This window comes from Ursus americanus, chromosome 5 (assembly GCF_024610735.1).
Source record: "Ursus americanus isolate L20-20 chromosome 5, mUrsAme1.1.p, whole genome shotgun sequence".
NCBI classification, from domain to species: domain Eukaryota; kingdom Metazoa; phylum Chordata; class Mammalia; order Carnivora; family Ursidae; genus Ursus; species Ursus americanus.
The window spans coordinates 54,387,121-54,410,295 of NC_142131.1; the positions used below are offsets into that span (position 1 = coordinate 54,387,121).

The 23,175-nt window shown below is 40.0% G+C and overlaps 2 protein-coding genes across 4 annotated transcripts in view; one reads left to right on the plus strand and one right to left on the minus strand.

The window, feature by feature from the left end:
* CTNNA1 (catenin alpha 1) overlaps window positions 1–23,175 on the minus strand; it is a 300,756-nt gene that overhangs the window by 47,222 nt on the left and 230,359 nt on the right. For all 3 annotated transcript variants that reach the window (XM_045794576.2, XM_045794577.2, XM_045794578.2), the window contains exons 8-9: window positions 1,744–1,824; window positions 427–579 (exon numbers count right to left, since the gene is read on the minus strand). In XM_045794576.2, the coding sequence (XP_045650532.2) occupies window positions 427–579; window positions 1,744–1,824 (234 nt within the window). The remainder of the gene's footprint in view (window positions 1–426; window positions 580–1,743; window positions 1,825–23,175) is intronic.
* LRRTM2 (leucine rich repeat transmembrane neuronal 2) lies at window positions 14,042–20,700 on the plus strand. The gene is made up of 2 exons (XM_045794579.2): window positions 14,042–14,826; window positions 15,171–20,700. Exons 1-2 carry the CDS (start codon window positions 14,823–14,825, stop codon window positions 16,715–16,717), a joined length of 1,551 nt encoding a protein of 516 aa, XP_045650535.1. The 5' UTR covers window positions 14,042–14,822; the 3' UTR covers window positions 16,718–20,700.

Sequence of the window (23,175 nt, forward strand, 5' to 3'; positions counted from 1 at the left end):
GAGAGGTATCATTAGTATCCTCATTTTACGGAAAAGAAATGGAAATTCAGAAAGGTTAAGTGATTTGCCAGGATGCAGCCCAGGATGTAAGCCATGCAATTTCTCCAACTTCTAGACACTACTCCCTTCTATAGTATCTTTTAAGTTCAGACAAGTCACAATCTATCTTTATTTGCATTAACATTAAGTGGAGATGTTAAGTTTCTAGGGCAGGGACTATCTATATTTAATCATGCACATAATTAACGTAAACTGGCCAAAATGGTAGTTTGGCATAGATATAAAGTAATGGTAAAAGACTTTCATCTTACACATACTATATGTTAGGTGAGCCCCTAAAATTTTTGGCTGATTAAATAATGTGATTAAAAAATCACCACACTCCACCAAGTTACCTATAGTTAATGAAACTGCTAACACACTTACCTCAATTAATTTGTTGGCATGTTCACGGAAAACTTGGGCATATTCCTTAACTTCCTTCTCATTTCCATTCTTTGCAGCTTCAATCAATACTAAAAGTGGAACGTTGGTTTCCAGGAATGAATCTGAAACGTGGTCCATGACGGCTTTGCGGAGCTAATAAATAAATTGTAAAAATGTGATTTTATTTCTACGAAGAAACTAGACTGCTTTTATCCTCTTATACTTTTAAATCTTAATGGAAGCTCATGATAGCCTGGCTGCACTTACGTGAGGATCCTTCATGTAAGCTGTGCAGTTACATAATCTGCAGCATAGGAAACATGATCCTGAAGATAATGGTTATGCTATAGTCACAGCATTTCAGCAACAAAATCTGAGGTTTCAAGATAATATCCTTTTTTTCTTGGGAATTACAAAACTAAAGCTTGTATCTTAAAGGAATAATAAAAAACTGAACAGAAAGCAGCTCTGGGATGAATTGACACAGAGCCTTGCAACATATATAATTAGCCTAACTGACTGACTGAAAATGAAAAGACAGGATTAGGTACTTTCTGGCTTTTCTGAGGAGGGTTACCACACCATGAGCCTTAAACCTAAAAAGTTATCTTTATAACCATTTCTGATACGACTTCACCAGAAGGAAAACGAATAAAAACACATTCCATCATTAAGTTTGCTTTTTATCAAACATGATCAATAAAATGTCTCTCTACTAAGTCTGGAAACTATTACTACAACTTTAAGTCTTACTACATGGTTTTGTAAATTCAACCCTAATTTTTTAAATACTAAAACTCAACTGAATTCTAAAATGTTAACGGGACTATTTAACAAATGAAGAGATTCTTTCCTGCGTATTTACTAACTTGGAAAATTGAGCAAATGAAGTATCTCTATACACACGTATTTGTACTGGAAAAACATCTCCACCAAGGATCTAAGTGAGCTTCAAGGGTGCATCAGAATGGGGCAGGTCAAATAAATAACTGCTATTTCTGTTTCGCCTGTATGTAAACCAGTACCACAAGATCCTTCAGAGGTTTGTCACAGGTTCCCCAAGTCATTTTATATTGATTTTCTTACCTGTACATCCTTTTCACACTACAGCTAATTTATTCAGTCCATTCCAGGCCCCCAAGCCATTTTATTAGCAATTTAGAACCTTACCAGCTAACAAGCAGAGACAGGCAGTTTCCTGTGAAAAATCCATCCTTTACCCCAATAAAAAATATGGGCCCAGTATTTATTGGAATTTTAACCCAAATTACAAAAGTGAGAACTTGGGAAAGCAATCAAAAATTTTTTCCAGTTTACCTGTCTACGCAAGTCCCTAGTCTTCTTGGTCATTTTATCTATTGCAGAATTGAGCGCATCACTTCTTTCTTTACGTCCAGCCTGGAAAATAAGAAAAGAGATGCACATTTTAGTAATTCACAAGGAAATGTAATTACAGCCAATAGCTATTTTTGTTCAGATCAACACTATTTTTATTTTTTATTTATTTTTTATTTTTTTTAAAGATTTTATTTATTTATGTGACAGAGAGACAGCCAGCGAGAGAAGGAACACAGCAGGGGGAGTGGGAGAGGAAGAAGCAGGCTCACAGCAGAGGAGCCCGATGTGGGACTCGATCCCGGTACGCCGGGATCACGCCCTGAGCCGAAGGCAGACGCTTTAACGACTGCGCTACCCAGGCGCCCCAGATCAACACTATTTTTAAAAGACTTTTTTTTTTTTTTAAATTAAAGCCCAAAGTTGGAAAATAAATGGGGGCAGGGTAGGAGAGAACCATGTAGCTTTTTTTATAAAAACCTAACCTTACAATGCTTAGGATCCACATTATCTGATGGCACGAACTGATGGAGATTTACCAAAATAAGAGAAGCCGAGACATGACTTTCATTTAAAAGGCTGTTTGAAAAATTAAACTTCTCGGGGCACCTGGGTGGCGCAGTCGTTAAGCGTCTGCTTTCGGCTCAGGGCGTGATCCCAGAGTCCTGGAATCGAGCCCCACATCAGGCTCCTCCACTAGGAGCCTGCTTCTTCCTCTCCCACTCCCCCTGCTTGTGTTCCCTCTCTCACTGGCTGTCTGTCAAATAAATAAATAAAATCTTTTTTAAAAAAATTAAACTTCTGTTTCTTTTAAAGATTTTATTTATTTATTTGGGGGGGGGCGAGTGAGCCTGAGCACGGGGGAGAGGGAGAAGCAGACTCCCTGCTGAGCAGGGAGCAAGACACAGGGCTCATGACCAGAGCCAGAGCAGATTCTTAACTGACTCAGCCACCCAGGTCACTAAACTTATGCTTTATTTCAAGGTTCAGAATACACCAATCTCTCCTTGAACTGCAAGTAAGAACAGGTTACACCTGATTTTGATAAACTCTGAGATGTGAAGAATGTCAAAATATGAAAGATGGCACCTGGCACTAAAACAACGTGAAACAATGAATTTTAAAGTTAAGATGGACCATGATGGGTCAAATTAATAATGTATATTATGCAGCTCCAATAAGAATGCTTTGTAAGATTACTTCAGCCATATATTTTTAAGTTCTAGGATACGCTTAATCCGATTGTATTGCACAAAAAAGAACATATTAGTCACTCTGAGAGAGTTATATAAATGGGCACTGCGTTAAGATTTGCATCGGGGAGCATTTTAACCAGAACCAAAATCAATGGTAACTGGAAGAAAAGGGCACAAAGCTAAATTAGTTACCCAGGTAGGACTAGCCATGTGCTTGGAAATACCTTGGTAAGATGTAAGATATTAGGTAGGTTAGTCTATCAAGTACTTTAAAAGTTTTTCCTTACAAAATGCCCAGCCAACAAATGTAAAACAAAACATGCAGTTATCACAGGAGAGATACAAGTAGACAAAGGAATTTAATCCATTGTTCTACTTTTCCATGCCCTCAAGACATTCTGGTATAGATATGCCATCAGTACACAAGCCAGCACAGTACATGAATGGTCGGGTGGGGAGATGTATCTTCATGTTTTCTCAGTGCCTTGTACGTCCATTTGTTACTCACTTTCTCTATTATTCCCCATGGGTTAAATGGAAACAATGACACCTGTGCCTCTGCCCCCAACTCTATGGACTGTTATAGGAGAAAAGAAAAAGTATTGAGGGATATAGATTATTTCGCAGAGGACTGAGAGGAGACAAGAGGGGATTTTAGGAATACTGAGAGTTGAAATAAAAGTACTAAATTAATACAATCACTCTCAAATCTGTTTAGGGTCACATCCATTATCTTTCTCCCTAATAATCCCATACTGCCAATAAAATTAAGTAGTCCAGTAGTATTAGTGGGTTAAGGGGAATCTGGGTGGTGCAGTCAGTTGAGTGTCCGACTTTTGGTTTCAGTTCAGGTTGTGATCTCCAAGTCCTGAGATTGAGCCCTGAGTCGGGCTCTGTGCTCAGTGCAGAGTCTGCTTGGGACTCTCTCTAGCCCTCCCTCCCTACTCTTCTCTCTCTCAAAAAAAAAACAAACAGAAAACCACAAATAATAATAAAATTTTTTTTAAAAATAAAATAAGTAAATTTTTAAAAAAATGGGTTTAGGGGTGCCTGGGTGGCTCAGTCAGTTAAGGGTCTGCCTTCCGCTCAGGTCATGATCCCAGGGTCCTGGGATCAAGCCCCATGATGAGCTCCCTGCTCAGCAGGGGAGCCTGCTTTCCCTCTCCCTCTGCTGCTCACCCTGCTTGTATTCTTTCCTTCTCTCTCTCTGTCAAATAAATACATTCTTGAAAAAAAAAAAAATGGGTTTAAAAAAAAAATCTCAACAAAACTGATTCGGGAATGAGAATTTCTACCTGAAGGAATAAATGGTGATTCACTCCTGGCCATATGTGAGAAAAGAACTTGACAAGTATAATTAGTTACTGACCATCTCAAGGATCAAAACAACAGGATCTAGGGCAAAGGTGACTAAAATGGAATTTTAAAAAAATCAAACTAATGCCTTCATCAGGAAAGTCTCAGTGCACGGGCACATGCGTGGTTCAGTCACTGAGCGTCTGCCTTCGGCTCAGGGCATGATCCCAGGGTCCTGGGATCGAGCCCCGCATAGGGCTCCCTGCTCTGCTGGGAGCCTACTTCTTCCTCTCCCACTCCCCCTGCTTGTGTTCCCTCTCTCACTAGCTGTCTCTCTGTCAAATAAATAAATAAAATCTTTAAAAAAAAAAAAAAAAAAGGGAAGTCTCAGTGCATTCCTTAGACACATAGGCACACACTTCAAGAAAATTTCTCTAAGTAAACCTAGTAAAATTTATCATTGTTCCTAGCCACATTTTTAGGATATTTCTAGCAGATCGTTTATCCCAGAAAATACCGGCTACCTGAAACACAAAGGTTTGGCACAATGACCTCATGAGAACCCAACCCCTTATAACCTCAAGTGTAGAGAAATTTTCTCAATTTGTGTAGAAGGATTTACTGCACAAGTTATATAAAAGCAAATCCTCAAGCTTGATTTTGAGGGAATCACAGCCACACAGCAAAATTTACTTTAAGATGCAACCCATACCACAAATCTGTTACTTCTCTATTTCTGAAACCACCCTAAAAAACAATTTGTCTTTCTTGTTACTTTAGGAAATAAAAGTGTATGCCTCCCTGATCAGGAAGGGACAGTTCAGAAGCAGTCATCTGATGAAGCTTTTAGGTTATACTAGACAGACCACCTATCAAATCAAAGCATCCCTTCATAATATGTAGACACACGCATGCATGCGCACACACCTGGGTGGCTCAGTCAGTTAAGTGCCTGCCTTTGGCTTAGGTCATGATCCTGGGGTTCTGGGATCAAGTCCTGCATCAGGCTCCCTGCTCAGCGAGGAGCCTGCCTCTCCCTCTCCCCCTGCTTCTGCTTTCTCAATCTTTCTGTCAGATAGATAGATAGACAGACAGACAAAAAAATAAATAAAATATAAGAGGGTAAGTACACATGCACATACACACTCACAACCTTAACAATGAGCTTGATGAAAGTGGAAAGGTTGCTGATCTGTAAAACAAGATTTTACTTCTCTATGAAATTAAAGCTGTTAGGATTTTTTATTTCAAGTTATGCCAAAGGGAAGTTGCTCATTTAACCTTTAAAATAAATGACTCACAGCTCCTACCTAATTGAGAGACTCTATTCCATCTAAGCAGAAAGACCACGTAGGTTCATTCACATTTGATATGTATGTCCTGCTAAACAGTGACAAAAGGGGTAAGAAAAAGATACAGCATATTTGGGGTTTCAACATACAGCTTCCCCTCAAGCAAGTAAATACCAGCTGAACTGAGGGGAGGCAAAGGTTATTAGCCAGATGACCTCTAGCAACAGAGTCCTAGCTGAGACAGTGAAAGGGCTTTCAAAACCCATCTTCAACAGAAGCATGAGGAAGCCACCCTACCTCTCTCCTATGTGGCCAGACTTCTACTTATTTACACAAACTCTTTACTGAGCACCCACTCTGCATTCACTGAAGTAGGCAGGACTAGCCAAAAGCCTTCTTTCAGAGGGTTTACACTCTGAGATAAAATAATTCAGAGCAACACATAACTCAAGAATACTCTACCGTGCTGGGCCTGATAGTTTTGAATGACGTAAGAGTCACAGTAGTAAGGCAAAGTTATACACGAGGTTACATTTAAGTTAGGCACTGGTTTTTAAAAAGTATTAAAAACTAGGGGGTATGTGGGTGGCTCATTTAGTGGGGCGTCCAGCTCTTCGTTTCGGCTCAGGTCCTGATCTCGGGGTTATGGGATCAGGCTCTGTGCTGGGCTGGGTATTTGGTACAAAGTCTGCTTGAGATTCCCTCTCTCTCTCCCTTCCCCTTTGTCCCTCCTCCTGTTCTCGCGCGCGTGCGCTCTCGCTCTCTCACACTCACACACAGACACACACAGTCTCTCTCTAATTAATTAATTTAAAACTTAAAAAAATGTTAAAAACTAAACTTTCTTGGAGGGAGGATTTTACCCACTTTGATGGTAACCTGTGAAAGAACAAACATCCCCCCACCCCCGCAAAGACCTGACCCTTGCCTCAGAAAGAGTAATCTTCCTCCTATAACAAATTCACAACTCCCCCAAACCACTCCTACCTTTGCCACAGATGACACAGGTCTCACTGCCGTAACTGGTGCATATGTCCACTAATTATTCACCTATATCCTACAACCTCTCAACTCCATGGCTCTAGTCTAACTCTTCCAAGTTGGGAAGGAAGGAAATATGTCCCTGGCACAGCTGGTGGCATCTCAAGGTACATTTTAATCCCTGGAAATAATGTGACAAAGGCTCCCAGGTGAGCATAAAGAAGACTACTCAACCTGAAAGGTAACAGTACAAAATAAACACAGTGCTTTCAAGAAAGAAAAACACAGTGAAAACTCCACAGCACTTCCAGTGAATGAACTTGTGGCATCTTTCTGTCAAAACCCGGGAGATCAGAATGAGCATGTGAACTATTCCTTTATCTTTCTGGAGGAAAATATGACAAAACCCAGGATGGGGAAAAGTTGGAGAGCCAATACTAACAGGGTCCCAGCACAAACTGAAGCAGGTAGCTGAGATACTCTAGTATCTTTTTGAGACACCAGGTTTCTTTTCCTTAAAACAGATACTAATCATCTACTTATTAAATAGCTGCTGTGTGTAAGTTGGGAAGTTATCAGAAGCACAAACAGGAATTTAAAGCAAATAGGTATAAACACTGGGGTTCAGGTGCCCCTTCAGATCATTACATTTGTATCTCTGGGGTAAATACCTAACAGCTCAATTGCTGGGTCGTAGGGTAGTTCTCTCTCTCTCTCTTTTTTTTTTTTTAAGATTTTATTTATTTATTTGAAAGAAAGAGAGAGAATGAGAGCAAGCACAAGCAGGGGAAGGAGCAGAGGGAGAGGGAAAAGCAGACTCCCCACTGAACAGGAAGCCCAATATGGGGCTTGATCCCAAGACCCTGGGATCATGACCTGAGCCGAAGGCACACACCCAATGGACTGAGCCACCCAGGAGCCCCAGGGTAGCTCTATTTTTAACTTCTTTAGGAGCCTCCATACTGTTTTCCAGAGTGGCTGTAGCAGCTTGCATTCCCACCAATAGTGTAAGAGGGTTCCTAATAGCTAAACTATGGAAAGAGCCCAAATCTCCATCAACAGAGGAATGGATAAAGAAAATGAGGTGTATATACAATGGAGTATTATTCAGCCATCAGAAAGGATGAAATCTTACCATTTACACTGATGTGAATGGAACTGGAGGGTATTACGCTGAGCAAAAATCAGTCAATCAGAGAAAGACAATTATCATATAGTTTCACTCATATGTGGAATGTAAGAAATAGCACAGAGGATCATACGGGAAGGGAGGGAAAAAGTAATGGGAAGAAATCAGAGAGGGAGACAAACCATGAGAGACTCTGAACTATAGGAAACAGAGGGTTGCTGGAGGGGAGAGGGTGGGGGACGGGGGTAACTGGGTAATGGGCATTAAGGAGGGCATGTGATGTGATGAGCACTGGGTTTTATAAGCAACTGATGAATAACTAAACTCTACATCTGAAACTAATGATGTACTCTATGTTGACTAAGTTTGAATTAAAAATAAATGAATAAATAAAGCAAACAGATATACAAAGTTAAGTACATGAAGGTCATAAAATAAGGCCTTAATTTTGAAACTGCTAATAACCCAGGGGAAAAAAGAACTAGGATGACTCAACTGTGAGGATACTTCAGAAGGATTTTTATGCTCAGTTGGCTAGGAAAATCAGGCTAAGATTTGCTGATAAACCAGGACCTCTTTTGATTTCTATGTTGATTTAACAACAACAAAAAAGGGCCAAGCCCGATCTGAAGCCTGATCCCACGACCATAAGATCATGACCCGAGTCGAAATGAAGAGTCGGATGCTCAACTGACTGAGCCACCCAAGTGCCTCCCAAAATTAATTTCTTTAATAAAAAAAAAAATAGCTTACAAATCTTTAAGAAAATTACCAATTCCACATGGAAATGACAAAATGAAATACACAGTCCACAGAAAAGAACAAAAATGATAACACACCTACATACAAAATGTTGTTCATTGTTACTCATAAGTAAAGAGAAACAAATAAAAGAAAGCATTTTTCACCTATTAGAGTCCCAGATATTGTTAAATATGGTTTGGGGGTGGGAAAGGAGGTGGTAGGATGGTTAGTGAACACTTACGGACTTCTGGGGAAGTATGGAATGGTTTAAAACTTTTTGGAAGGCAATGTGGCAATGTCTATCAATTTTAAATACACACACTCTGTAACCCAGTGATTTTATGGTTAGGAATTTATATATAAACTTGCCTAAGGATGTGAAGATACTAAAAGGATATTCATTTTCTACTGTCTGCAAAGGCCAAAATCCTCAAACTACATGTCCATAAATTACAGTAGAGCCAGCCATACAAGGGAAAAACTATGAAGCCATTAGACAGACAGACCCCCCCACCATATACACATACACAAAACAAGCAGCAAGTCAGAATCAGCTCCCATAGGATGTCAAGCCTTAGCAGTACTCTTTCAGCAATATGGGTTCATCTCAAGCCCAGCTATAATGTTGACATGCTGTTATAAGCCTTTCACAGTAAGAAATGATCTTTTTCTCTTTGGGCCAAATTTTTGTTATTGATTTTCTTTGCACTGATGATATCACATGTTCAAATTTTTTGTTTGTCTTAGCACATGTCACTATCCTTCTACCCCGGATTTTTGAGGGAATGACATTTCTAAGATTCAGCAATGAAAACTGATAGCATCTAGCCAATATACATGCAAATTCACCCCTTTAAGTTTAGCCAACTGGGTCAAAGCCTCTAACACTGAAAGGGATTCTTTGAAGAAAATATGAATGGGTATCTTAACTCTTAATTCTGTTCTGTGCAAATGGCTTTGTATACCTGTGAGCCACCTATGTTGACAGGAAGAAACATGTCTAAAGAGAAAGCTACTTGGAAATGGAGAGGGAGAAGCAGGAAGGACAAATCCAAACTTGGCTGAATTTCAGAGTAAAAAAATGAAGCCTGCCACATGCAGACGGATGGGGGAAACACGAGGAAGCCACTGTGCAAACAGTTAAAAAAATGGGCTTGGCAATACAAATTTCAATCAGTCTATGCATTAATCAAGACTTTAAGATAGTTCTGTTTGGTCTGAGGTCTATGGTAGGCGAAATAAAGATCTCCATGGCTGAAGTGTACCTCTGCTCAAACTTCTATGAAAGATTATCCCTCACCTAATGTCTGACTCAAGTGTTATCACCCCAAGATTTACCGCTGAATTACCTAGCCCTGGACACAGAATAAAACACTAGCACAAGAGAATTAGGCTGTTACCCGATCCTAGCCCTGCCACCCCCACCAGCAACAATTACCAAAAAACACATGCCTCCAAAGCTAGAAGAAATCCCTAAATTTGTAAGTTACAGCATCAAAAGGAACACAGTTCACCATCACTGCGGAACCATTACTCCTTCTTTCTGCTTTCTCAGTTATGTTTACTAACAAGAGAACAAAAGGACTTTTAAAAATCAAAATCAATGGTAGGGATAGGGACAAAGATCTAGTAAAAAATGGGGATTCTTGGCCTTATGTGGACAACTTACTTTTAAAAGAAAGATTCCCAACCATACACCTATTTATTTATTTGCAACAGTGGTCTAGGGAACACCCAGATTCCAGGAGCCTAGCGTTCTGAATGCTCTCAGATCCTCCAGCTCCACCTGGGACTATCAACCACTCTTTAGTCCATCCCAACATGATAAACTGGTAAAGCCATCGATCCTTATGTATTCTATCTGCCTTTGTCATGTATGTTTTGTTTCTTGGGAAGATAACAAGCTAATGTTCAGCATGAACCTCAATGGTTTTTACTTTTTTCTAAATAGCAAACCAGGGACGCCTGGGTGGCTCAGTCGTTAAGCGTCTGCCTTCGGCTCAGGGCGTGATCCTGGCATTCTGGGATCGAGCCCCACATCAGGCTCCTCTGCTGAGAGCCTGCTTCTTCCTCTCCCACTCCCCCTGCTTGTGTTCCCTCTCTCGCTGGCTGTCTCTCTCTGTCAAATAAATAAATAAAATATTTAAAAATAAATAAATAAATAAATAAATAAATAAATAAATAAATAACCAAATAATTTAAAAGAACAGTCATATCTTTCCCCCAAATACATGCAGTTTGAAAGCAGTGAACAACTCTAGGATTTGCCATAATGTTCTCTCATCTTCCTTCCTTCTTCCCTCCAAAAGAAACCCTCTTACTCTAATCTAGGCCCAAATATGAGGTTGCCAACTAAGAACCCTAAAAGGGTTCTTAGCAGGGGATATATTCAGACCCAAAAATCTAGGACCTCCACCCAAAAAATGACTATCACTTTTTGATAAACGTGAGGAGCTCTTCCCAGTAGCGATCAAGACTGGCAGCAACAACGTTTATTTTAACATACTTCTCCCGAGCACCTATGTGCAACACCACTGGTGCTAGAGATATTACAATTTTTGGATTTGGGAATGATTAAAGAAACATTTGACTTTTTAGCATAATGCAAAATCAAGCTCCGGCTCTACCACAAATGAACAGAAAATTCCATGTATCCGTACATCTGCCTCTCCAAGCAGGGAAGTAATTCTCCCTCATCAGCAACACACATTAAAAGCAAACTTTACTCATGCAGAATAATGCACGTAACTACAGCACCTAAGCCCTGACGCTTGACTCATATACTTTTGCTTAAAACCGTTCACAGAGAGGAGTGATGAGTTAGATTTTGCTTCTCCTTTGCCTTGTCACAAACAACAACAAAGCAGTGAAAACTTAAACAGATGATATGGATAGTGCTTTCCAGAGGCTGTACTGCCACTTTAATTACGTCAAAGGCATATGTATGGAGAATAAAGCTGCCTAAAATGAAACCAAAAATAAGTTTAATTCAGAAAGAACATGGATCTCTGTTTAGTCCTTTGAGCTAAAGAAAGATAAAGATCAAAAAATGATGCAAAATTCCATCAACAGGAACCATGTATTCCACCAACCTTAAGACAAACACCGTATCTTCTTTGGTTCCACAGACTGAACCTTGTGAACCCAAAGAGAAGGCAAGTGAGCAAGATGACTGGTGACTTAGAAGGACTCTGGGTACCGTGTATTACTGCTTACCTTCTCCGGTGCATTACTGCCCACTTCTCCAGATGCGTCAAAAAATAATTACTCTTGATTGCACTGGTGCTTCTCTGGGCAATTTCCCTTGCCCACAAATCTGGTCTAATAGTGCTGGGATAATGTAATTTAAGCATTTTCCATTTGTTAATATATAAGAGGTAGGCAAGCAGACTAGAGAGCAGAAAGGAACCAAGAGTCTAAGGGGAAGGAGATGCTCTTCCTTCTAAATTTTCACATACAACTCATTCCTAATTGTGGTTGCTCTAATCCAATTGACTCTAATGCTTTTCTCCACATGGAACTAAAGTGGTTACTTCAGGGAAGAATTTAATCCAGTTCCTCCTGGCTGGCGAAGTTTTTTTTTTTTTTTTTTTTTTTAAATCAGAGAGTAGCTGACTTCATTCAGTAAGGGTATTTACAGTATCCCAAGGGCTGCTTTTCCTTAAAAAAAAAAAAAAAAATTAAAAGAGACAACCTTTATCAGACTCCCACTCCTTAGATGTTTTGGGAGAAAGTTCCTGTAGAGCAGGAAACTCTGTAACCCAGGATCACAGGCCCTGTAAGAATCTGATTGAAACCTATTCACAGAAAAATGCACAAGCAACAAAATTCTACAAACCAGTCTATGGACCCAGGTCAAAAACTTCTGGCCTACAGACAGACAAGACTTTGGAAAAGATGACGGTCAGTGGGGGGAGTGGCATCCTTCAGGTCTAAAATAGGACCTCTCCGTTCCTTAACCAGCAAGCAGGGAAATGGTGGGAATACTATTGCAGGCTCATTCTTAAGAATGTGGGGTTCCACTCATGGGCAGTTTTGGCTCAGGAGCTTGGCTCTGGCCTGGGGATGCACTGCAGTCTATGACTGTCAAATCTTTCCTTCCTCTTTCCTTTCAGAGGTATCAGACGTGCCCTGTGGCCTAAAGACTCCAGTGGCCCTCAGAGTATTCCTACTGTCTTCTCCCTCCTTTTATACCTCCAATGCACTTTCCAAATAAAATTCGAATACTTCTAATCCATCTTCGGGTCTGCTTCTAAGAAGACAGACTATACAACCTGCAGTTGCCGATGTTTTCATTGCACCTTCACGCAAGGCCGTGAGGACGGGACCTTCGATTCTTCCAATTCTCATTCCAGTATTACCCTTCAACAAAGGAACTACACCTCTTAAAAGGACGACTTCTTGCCCAGTGGAATGAAGCCAATGATGTTCTGGTTTCACAGACACCATGGGTTGTTTTGAAATTTTTGCCTCCAGGTTAAGCACCAATGGTATGACAGAAATTGGTATGGAAGGCCAAATTAATATAAGGTTTAACGTGTAAAAGGCCTTACATTTGTCAGGCCTGAATATATGGCCCTGACTAATGCTAGAGCAATCTTTCGCATTTACACTATATTAAACATGGAACTGGGGACGCCTGAGTGGCTCAGTCACTTAAGTGTCTGCCTTTGGCTCAGGATCCTGGGATCTAGCTTCACGTTGGGCTCTCTGATCAGCAGGAAGCCTGCTTCTCCTTCTCCCTCTGCCCCCCCACTCCTGCTTGCTCTCTCTCTAGTGAGCTCTCTCTCAAATAAATAAATAAAATCTTAAAAAAAAATAAACATGGAACTGTAAATTCATAACCAAGTTCTGACAAGTGATGACACTATTCGGCAGGGAGAAGACACAGATCAAGTAAAAACAGCCAAAGCAAAAATCCTATTCCAAAGTATGAGTGACCTTCTGTATTCACAAGAGAGTCCAACAAGAGTGAGTATTAGACTCAAAGTCAGTTCTTAAGTGTGCCGGTAGGATCTATTAAGTATGCAAATGTTCTGTTACATGGGTGCCACAATGCCCCAAATCATGCTCAGTTGCTCAGCTGAGCAACTCCTTTCAGTTGAAGGAGCAGGTGAGACTCTGGAGGTAAATACGAGGGGCTACACCAGAATCCAACCATGCTCTATCACTTGTCCTAAATCACTTCTGTTCCACGGTTAATGTTTATTTAGGGCACTCAGTATTAAATGACAGTATCACCCTAACCTTTTCCCTAGTAAGACATCTAGAGATCAAATCAGCATTATTTTTCAATCAGCACTATGATTAAAACATTGTTATAAAATGAGACAGAAAAGGAGAAATCTTTTTAACTCAAGTTCCCCTTCAATTCTCAAGGAGCAAAGTAACCAAACACTTTGTATTGTAAGGTTTTTCCCCCCCTCTTTATTCGTGGTTTATGATGTTAAGCTCCTAATGACAAAGAAGCCAAGCCCACCTGGCTAGTTTTCCAACACATCTAAAGCAAATCACAGTCATACTTCTATTTTAACCAAGCATAACAACAAGGTGATTGAGTAGCTTTCCAAACTACCGGAGCAGCAGGCACTACCTTGCATAGGCTGGCGTTAAATCTGCACTTCATAAATCGTGCAGGCTCCTGCCCATTTAGATGATCTCTCTCTGCAGAATCGGCAGTCTAACACTGGCTCTTCCAAGCATTAAAAATCATCACTCTGCTATCCCAACTCACTGTTCAGATGGGTCTTCCTGAATGCAGCCTTTATTATAACCTCACTGTTGCTTCCTACACTGAAGGAATACCATGTTTTTAAGTCAGGGGTTCTCTTTCTCGCTTTATTATAATCAAGGGGTCTTACAGCGATCCCGATACTGTTACAAAGCACGGTGCTTTATAACAGTAAAGCTTCTGGAAAACCCAAACAAAAGACACGTCACCCGGTGACGTCAGCCTATATACAGTTCTGTGTGGTCGCAGCACATAAGCAATTCCATTCTTGTGCCGTTTCTCGGAAAAGCTTTTCAGTAAATGCACTCATGCTGCTCCAGGAGCTCTTCTCTGCAACAAGCCGCCCATCTGCCATCAACAAGTTAAGACCGAGAGAACTAACGGCTGCGGAAAAGAGAGACCGAAGCTTTGATTAACCAGCTGAGCAGTTAAAGGAGGACGAAATTAATAATTTACATTCAAAACTGATTTAGAGAAGCAGAGAGGACAGAGAAAATGAAACCAATGCTTTCGAGAGGAATATCCTAAGGAAAAAAATAACTCACCCTGGTGGATTCGATTTTCCTCAGAAAGCCTGGGACACAGAAAACAGGAAACTGGTCAAAGGCTCCTGCATGTTAGAGCCTTTTACAGACTCACTGCGTTGAGTCTAACAACCGCGACTGAATGCAGCCTCCAATGTGCTCAGAAGAATGGGTAAGTCCATGCGTTTATGTGTCTTGTACAGTCAGCAAGGAATCATGCTTTTTAAAATAAGCCACTGGACATGTTTTATGAGGGAAATCACTGTCAAATTTTTGGATTTTGAGGTTTAGGTAAAAGCATATATAGCTAATGACAGAATATGCTCTATCTTTTCTCCTAATGGCTTAAGTTTTGCTCTAGTCATACTAACAAGGTTAGTTTTCTTGCAGCAAATGAAAAATAAGTTATATGCAGTGAAATCTTTCGCCATAATGTTGTTGTTGTTTTTTTAATAGCTCATACACTCTGCTGAAAAATATCCTATCTTCTTGTTTTCCTTAAATTATATTCTGCAGGCTTACATTTCAAGTGGCCATTAGGGGCCCCTATGCTGGCAGCAATATATGCAATGAGTATGGTTTTAAAAATGCTGCCTGCCCTGGGTATGGCGTGTCCACCCAAATGCCGCTGCGAGAAGCTGCTCTTCTACTGCGACTCTCAGGGCTTCCGCTCAGTGCCAAACGCCACAGACAAGGGCTCTCTGGGCCTGTCCCTGAGGCACAATCACATCACAGAGCTCGAAAGGGATCAATTTGCCAGCTTCAGTCAACTTACCTGGCTCCACTTAGACCACAATCAAATTTCAACAGTAAAAGAAGATGCTTTTCAAGGACTATATAAACTTAAGGAATTAATCTTAAGTTCCAACAAAATATTTTACTTGCCAAACACAACTTTTACTCAACTGATTAACCTGCAAAATTTGGACCTGTCTTTTAATCAGCTGTCATCTCTGCACCCAGAGCTCTTCTACGGCCTTCGGAAGCTGCAGACCTTGCATTTACGGTCCAACTCCCTGCGGACTATCCCAGTACGTCTGTTCTGGGACTGTCGTAGCCTGGAGTTTCTGGATTTGAGCACAAACCGTTTGCGGAGTTTGGCTCGCAATGGATTTGCAGGATTAATCAAACTGAGAGAGCTTCACCTAGAGCACAACCAGCTGACGAAGATTAATTTTGCTCATTTCCTACGGCTAAGCAGTCTGCACACACTCTTCTTACAATGGAACAAAATTAGCAACTTGACATGTGGAATGGAGTGGACCTGGGGCACTTTAGAAAAGCTAGACCTGACTGGAAATGAAATCAAAGCCATCGACCTGACAGTGTTTGAAACGATGCCTAATCTTAAAATTCTCCTCATGGATAACAACAAGTTAAATAGCCTTGATTCCAAGATCTTAAACTCCCTGAAATCCCTCACAACCGTCGGCCTCTCTGGCAATCTGTGGGAATGCAGCCCTCGAATATGTGCATTGGCCTCCTGGCTGGGCAGTTTCCAAGGTCGGTGGGAACATTCTATCCTATGTCATAGCCCTGACCACACCCAAGGAGAGGATATACTAGATGCAGTCCACGGATTTCAGCTCTGCTGGAATTTATCAACCACTGTCACTGCCATGGCTACAACTTATAGAGATCCAACCACTGAATATACAAAAAGAATAAGCTCATCAAGTTACCATGTGGGAGACAAAGAAATCCCAACTACTGCAGGCATAGCAGTTACTACTGAGGAACACTTTCCCGAACCAGACAATGCCATCTTCACTCAGCGGGTAATTACAGGAACAATGGCTTTATTGTTTTCTTTCTTTTTTATTATTTTTATAGTGTTCATCTCCAGGAAGTGCTGCCCTCCCACTTTAAGAAGAATTAGGCAGTGCTCAATGATTCAGAACCACAGGCAGCTCCGATCCCAAACACGACTCCATATGTCAAACATGTCAGACCAAGGACCGTATAATGAATATGAACCCACCCATGAAGGACCCTTCATCATCATTAATGGTTATGGACAGTGCAAGTGTCAGCAGCTGCCATACAAAGAATGTGAAGTATAATACCGACCTGTCGTCAAAAATTACATCAGATAAGTAACCTATTTTACATAGTAGGGGCTAAATACATACCTAATTTTTACCAATGGTGACATTAAGCCTAATTTTCCAAACCAAGTGGAGACTTAAGTTTTTGAAGTGTTGAAGTATTTTTAATTTTTTTTAATGAAACCATATTTTAAGTGTTATATGAAGCAAAGCTCATATTAATTTGCACTCTTGTTGCAAAGTCTAAAAATGCTTACTTCAAAATAAGACATTTCATGTATGTAATTATAAACTATCACGTGTAAACATTTACACTAAGGTCTCCATACGCTGTTTTTTTCTACTGAAAACAGTTTGGAAAGAAGCTACTGAGCAGAAAAAGATACGGATCAATACTTGTTAAATCACTGCTCTCCATCCCAAGTACCACAACTGGCTTGCTGCTTAAAAGGAGGCTTAGCAAAGTTCTCTTGTATGATAATTTGGTATTTACTCAAATCTACAATTAACTGCCAGTGTGGGAAGTAAAATTTTATGTATGCTGAAGACTGGTAAATATTAAACATTCTTCTTCCAGAGTTTTTGCCTGGGTTGGTAGATACTATCGAAGTCCACATTATGAAATCAGAACCCTTTATGTAATTCTAATAAGCTGAGTGACTCTTTAATATATTTAAACAATGAATCCAAGTGATTGTGAAAAGGTCTCATTACAATGAAATCAATAGTAAATAATTACACTGACTTCATGTGATACATCTCTAGTTTGACTTATAATGGAAATGTTGATTTTTGTGGCATTTAGACAATTTTTTAAACTAGTATTAAATCACCATTTTACTAATTAGTTTACTAAATCCTATATTTACATTTACATGTAAAAAAAGATTTAGAAATTATTTTGGAGAGAAAAAGAGATAAACTGAGTCAATTTAACAATCCTGTGACCTGCTCCCTCTAGTTTGAAAGCACACACACAAATTCTCTCCCTCCCTCCAAGATCAAAGATGCCTTGACAAAGGGGTTTAAACCTCTTTCTGCTGCCTTTTCCTGATCTTCAAACCTCAAAAAGCCAAATTAAAAATAATTGGCTAGCAACAGGCATAACACTGTTTCTCGCTAGAACATAGTTTAATGGAACCAAGAAAAAATCACTTTCTATATATTATATGTTAAAATGTGATTGTTTAAATACCTATCCACACCGTAAGAGCAGTTCCTTCTAAGTGAAGGGAACAACATATCACTGAGGCAAGCCTTCTCATGGGAGAACACTGTACATGCCTATGCAGCCACACAGTGGTAATGCAAAGGTGGCATGGAGGTGAAGGGATGAAAGGGAAAGGCAGCATTTTGAAATGTGACCCACAGAAACAGTTAGCTTAAGTTAAAAGGCAGCCAAGAGTAAGGCAAAGGGTAACTACACAATCTGCATCAAACAGGGCAAGGTCCTGGGGCCTGCAGCTGAAAAGGGGGGAGAGAGTGTTAATAGAAACATTCCATAATTAACAAATGATAACGATGCCATACTTTTCACGAAGAAGAAAAGAGCCACGAGTATTTCGTTTCTTTGATTATGATTTCTACAAAGAAACTATGACATATTTGGGATTCAGATCCAAGTCATCAATTCATATAGAATTTTTCCATAAATGAGGTTCCATGCACGTAGTAGCAAAACCCATTAAATTAGACTGACTTAATTTTAGAAAAATGAGCATTTCTACAACTGACATTGACTGTATGTGAAAAAAAGGGATATATGCTTACAGAAAAACCACTACCATTAAAAAAAAAAAGGTTATCTTTCCTTTAAAATGACCATTAATACGTTATCTTTCTATTCAAGACATATTTTCTTCTCAGGATTGAACTGCAAACATGCTAAGACTACAGTTTAACCTATGAAATTTAATAGTAATTTTCTTCTTCTTTAATACCGAGAGAGGGGTGTCTACCTATATTTCAAAGAAAATGTGTATCAGTAAAAAAGCAGATGAGATCACAAATTAAGATTAAAATGTGCTCTCTATATTTTTTAGGGTGGGTAGATTAGTTTGGCAAAGTCTCAGCCCAGCTGTGTTCAGCTGATCTTGAGCGGTGAGCATTTCATTTCTTATTAAACCAGACCCTGGGCCTGCCTGGGCAGAGACAGAAGCTGATTTTACGGCATAGAGCACAGCTCACTGCTTCCCTATGGAGGGGCTGGATCAGAAGTCCCATTACAAATGAGAGCTCCATGAGCTAAAATTTACCAACCCATTTAATCAGGGTAACCATGGCCATTTGTCAGGGCACAGTTCTGTCACAATACAACTGTGCCCTGAACACACAGACTCCACTAGCCCTGAAGGATAGCACTGGAGTATTTTCCATCATTTCATCCACAACCAACATTAATTGAAACTGTGAAGAGAAGGATGAGAAATATGGGCTGAGAATTCCCACATTAATCTTAAAGATTACCTTTAGTAAAATGGACCATCAACTGACAAAATCCTTAATGTATGTAGAAAACTAAATTGGGAAAGCAAGCCATTCAGTAAATTCTGGGGAACAGCATAGCAAAGCCACTAAGGAACACTTTCCAGTCAAAAACTATAAAATGTTTTGCCCTCCATTTTTTTTGGTAATGCTCTCAGAGAAAAGTAAGTAACAGTGCCAGACAGCATTTTCCTTTTTCATTTAAAGTGCAAACTTCCCTTTTCGAATGCCTGTAGAAGGCAGGATTCCATTTAATTTTGGCCTATTTGTGTTTCGGTATCGGCACAGGTTTGAAGATGAGACTGTTAGTCGTATGTCCTCTCTTTACCAACTGGCTAGGGTGTAAGAGCATCACAGCTACACTGCGGATCCTGGTAACAGGATGTTAGGGCTTTTGTTTTATCACTGTAGTCTTATCCTCTTCAGCACCCACCCCCCGTCCTAGCTCCGGTCTTTTTTCACTTTCAAGGGTAGAGGAAAATGACACTTAATCAAGAACCAGAAAAATAATTAAATCTCTCTGGAAAAAGAAAAGCTAAGAAGGCTATGATACTGTACCCACCTAGTAACCAAGAGCTTGTTGGGAATCGTTTATATTCATTTCTGTAGCTTGCCAGGGATTTCAATCACTTTTCTGAAATGAGAGTGGGCTGATAAATCTGCAAATCCACACACAACTCAGAGAATACCCACTGCCAACATCAAATAGCAAAGATACTAATTTTTTAAGCCAAAAATCTGCACTAACACATGTAATTTCTTAATGTGTCTAAGTTAATTTCTATACCAATTCAATGAATGGAATCGACTGAACTTTCCAACTCCACTAATTATTAAAATCCATCTGCTTATTCTAATGCTAGTCACCAAGAGCTAGACTCCATCTTTCCAATAAAAATGAGCCCTCTGCATCGCTAGGTCCAAATCCTAAAATTCAAAACAGGCATATCATTTTCTTAAGGCATACTTCCTACACATGCTATCAGGGCAAAAAGCTATAAATGCCTGATTCTCTCCCTAAAATGTAGACATCAATATGAAATTTTAAAAGAATATTTTGAGAAGCTGACTTACATGATCATTTTCCTAAGAGCAATACAGTAACAGACATTTCTCAAAAGTCTGTTTTGGGACATGATCTTCGTATTTTATTGGCTTAAGTGCTTCAACCAGAAAAAGACGAAGATAAAGATGATAACGTCATCTATAGGTAATATTTCTATTCTCAACCTAGGGCAAACTCACAGTACTTGAGTAAGGCCAAAAACACATAGAAAATGACTGTTCAAGCTTTCATACAGGTATTATAAACATTTGGAAACATCTGCTACTCCTTCAACTAACCTATTCTTCCTTGGTAATCTAAAAAAAAAAAATCTGATATATGGAATGTTTGGTGAACCTTCCTATCAAAACTGAGACTGGACACTTAAAGTATAGTCCAAACATATTGTGTTCAATCACCTTAAGAGCCATTTTTTTGTTTTGTTTTGTTTTTGCTGGGAGGTGGGCAACTGGGTTGGGGGGTGGGAAGAAAATACTATTATAATGGGGGCTGGTGGGAGGGTGATAACCAAGTGCAGTGTACAGGAAAGATTTGTTATTAAAATTGTGTATACTGTAAAAAGTGAACGTCTTTTTTTTTTAAGCTTTTCCTTGGTAGGCTCTCAATTTTGACATGTGAAACTTGAAAAACCATTTGTGACAGAGCAACCTTAAATGAACATTTGTTTTGTACCATATTCTCTACAATGCCAAATGTGCCAGTTGAGTAAAGGGCAGCTAATCGACTCTCTTCATTGAGAGAAAGGTTAAACTAAGCAAAGAACAAAGTAAAGGATGCGGTGGTGGTGGTTGGGCGGGGAGTATGGTGGGGAGAGCCCTAGCCAAAAAGCTACCATGCCAACAACTAGCAGTTATGCAATAAGAAGTTGCTCTGTCACAAGCCTGAGGGAGTGGACAAACCGCTATCCATGAGGATCACAGGGCCTAAAGCTGGCTTCCCACCTTCCCCAAAAGTGGACTGCCACTACATCCTGGGGAGCTTCAAAAAGATTGCCTGTACCCAGCAAACAGCGACTTGGCCTTGGGGATCCATTGGTGGGGCAGACACTAGCAGCACCTTACACACCATTCCTTGGAGGGATGTCCATAGGTGCTGACCATGCTGGGATTTCTAGGTTCCCTACATGACCTACTTGACCCTACTCTGAGATACCAGCTCAACAAATATGGATAGGGAAAAGGAAGGTAAGATTTTTTTTAGTAGCGTCCCTTGCTTGGAATAAACACCCCCAGGATAGGATGCTATTCCTGGGCAGCATGGATGGGAGGGGGGTTGTTACAGAAAGTGCCCTGGTCTCAAGGAATTGACTGCCAGGAGCTGCCACACTTGACAGGATGCGCTTGCTACTCTCTAGGCCCAGAGCAGTGCAGCAAGACCAGAGGGGCAGGAAGAAACAAGGCCACCCCTTTGACCCAGGGATGAGGGGATCAGAGAGGCTAAGAGAGCTCTCACACCAGGAACCTTAGCAATAACGAGGACAGAGGCAGGAACCACAGAACAAAATTTTACTGTCAAACTCATCAAGTATGCACTAGAGGGCACAGGTGATGGTGGTTTCAAATTACACAAAGAATCGAATTCCTATACCTTATGGAGTTAAAAGAGCTTATTAACCTAATTCTCGTACATTTAAACCTTGAAAATCCCATGTAAAGCTACATCTCATTTCTTTATCAGTTATTTTAATTAGTTTTGCCTGTATGCCACAGCATTCTCAGGTTCCCACTCAAATTTATAATAGATTTCTTCAAGGTCTGTTTCAAGTGATTTTTTTTTTCTTTTCTTTAAATATATCTAACCAGCTGGGTACTCAAATCTCCCTCAGACAAAATGTATTACAAATTGTCTTTCACAAAGAGAGAAGAGAAAGAGAGGTGAAAAATCATTGCTATTCCAAACATTGCTCCTCCTTAGCATGAATTCCTCCTCACTGGCGAAAGTTTTGGGAACACTCTTTAGGGACACATGTTGACCTGCCCTTCCCCTATCCACAGGGGACATTAAAGAGGAAGAAATTTCCAAAGGCAAGTACAATGAGGCACCCCATCCTGCAAAGTCTGCAAAATGAACATACACCCTCCCTTTATACATGGAGGCCCAAGAGCAAAGCCTAGCACATGGCCTCCCCACGCAGGACCTCCCACCAGAAATCCAACATGAAGGAGCATCTGTGAACAATTAACCTGAAGGCAGGGGCCAATGACTCTAACACCACGCTAAGACAGAAAACGACTCTTCCTTCACTTGAGAACCAGATTTAAAAACTGCAGTCCCAGAGACAAACCCAAAGCAGTTTTACAACTTTCAAGACATTTTACCAAAAACTATGGTAGAGAGATGTAAAAATGTCGTTAACTTCACTGACTGACTCTCTGTTCAAAATTGTGCTTGGAGCACAAGAATTCCATGTTTAGGCTATGGTTTTTGTACAAAAAAAAAAAAATACACATGTACACATATTTATACACATATATACACACATACACATGTGTATAATATAAATTAAATATATATGTAAAACCCCTAGGTTGCTTTCTTTGAAAACTTAGACAAAAACTATACAGCCATTGCTATTACCCCACCTGCTTCATCATCATGAGAAGCAAAAACGTTTCTCCTGAGATAGACTAGAACATTTCCCATGGCCTAGCTGCCAAATACAGAGATCGCAACTGTTCAGCACCTTAAACCTTTGAAAACTATTTATCATTTCATATAACTTACTTCTGTGAAGTCAAGGAAACATAGGATAATACATTCATATGTACTAAATGGTTCAAATAAGGATACGAAAAGATCAGAAGCAGGAATTCTTAACTCTAAGGGTCCAGGATATGTTTCATGGAATGAAGAACCTCTTGAAATTACAATGCAAGTATATTATGTATGTCTAAATATTTCACCAGATTCTAAAGGGTTGTGA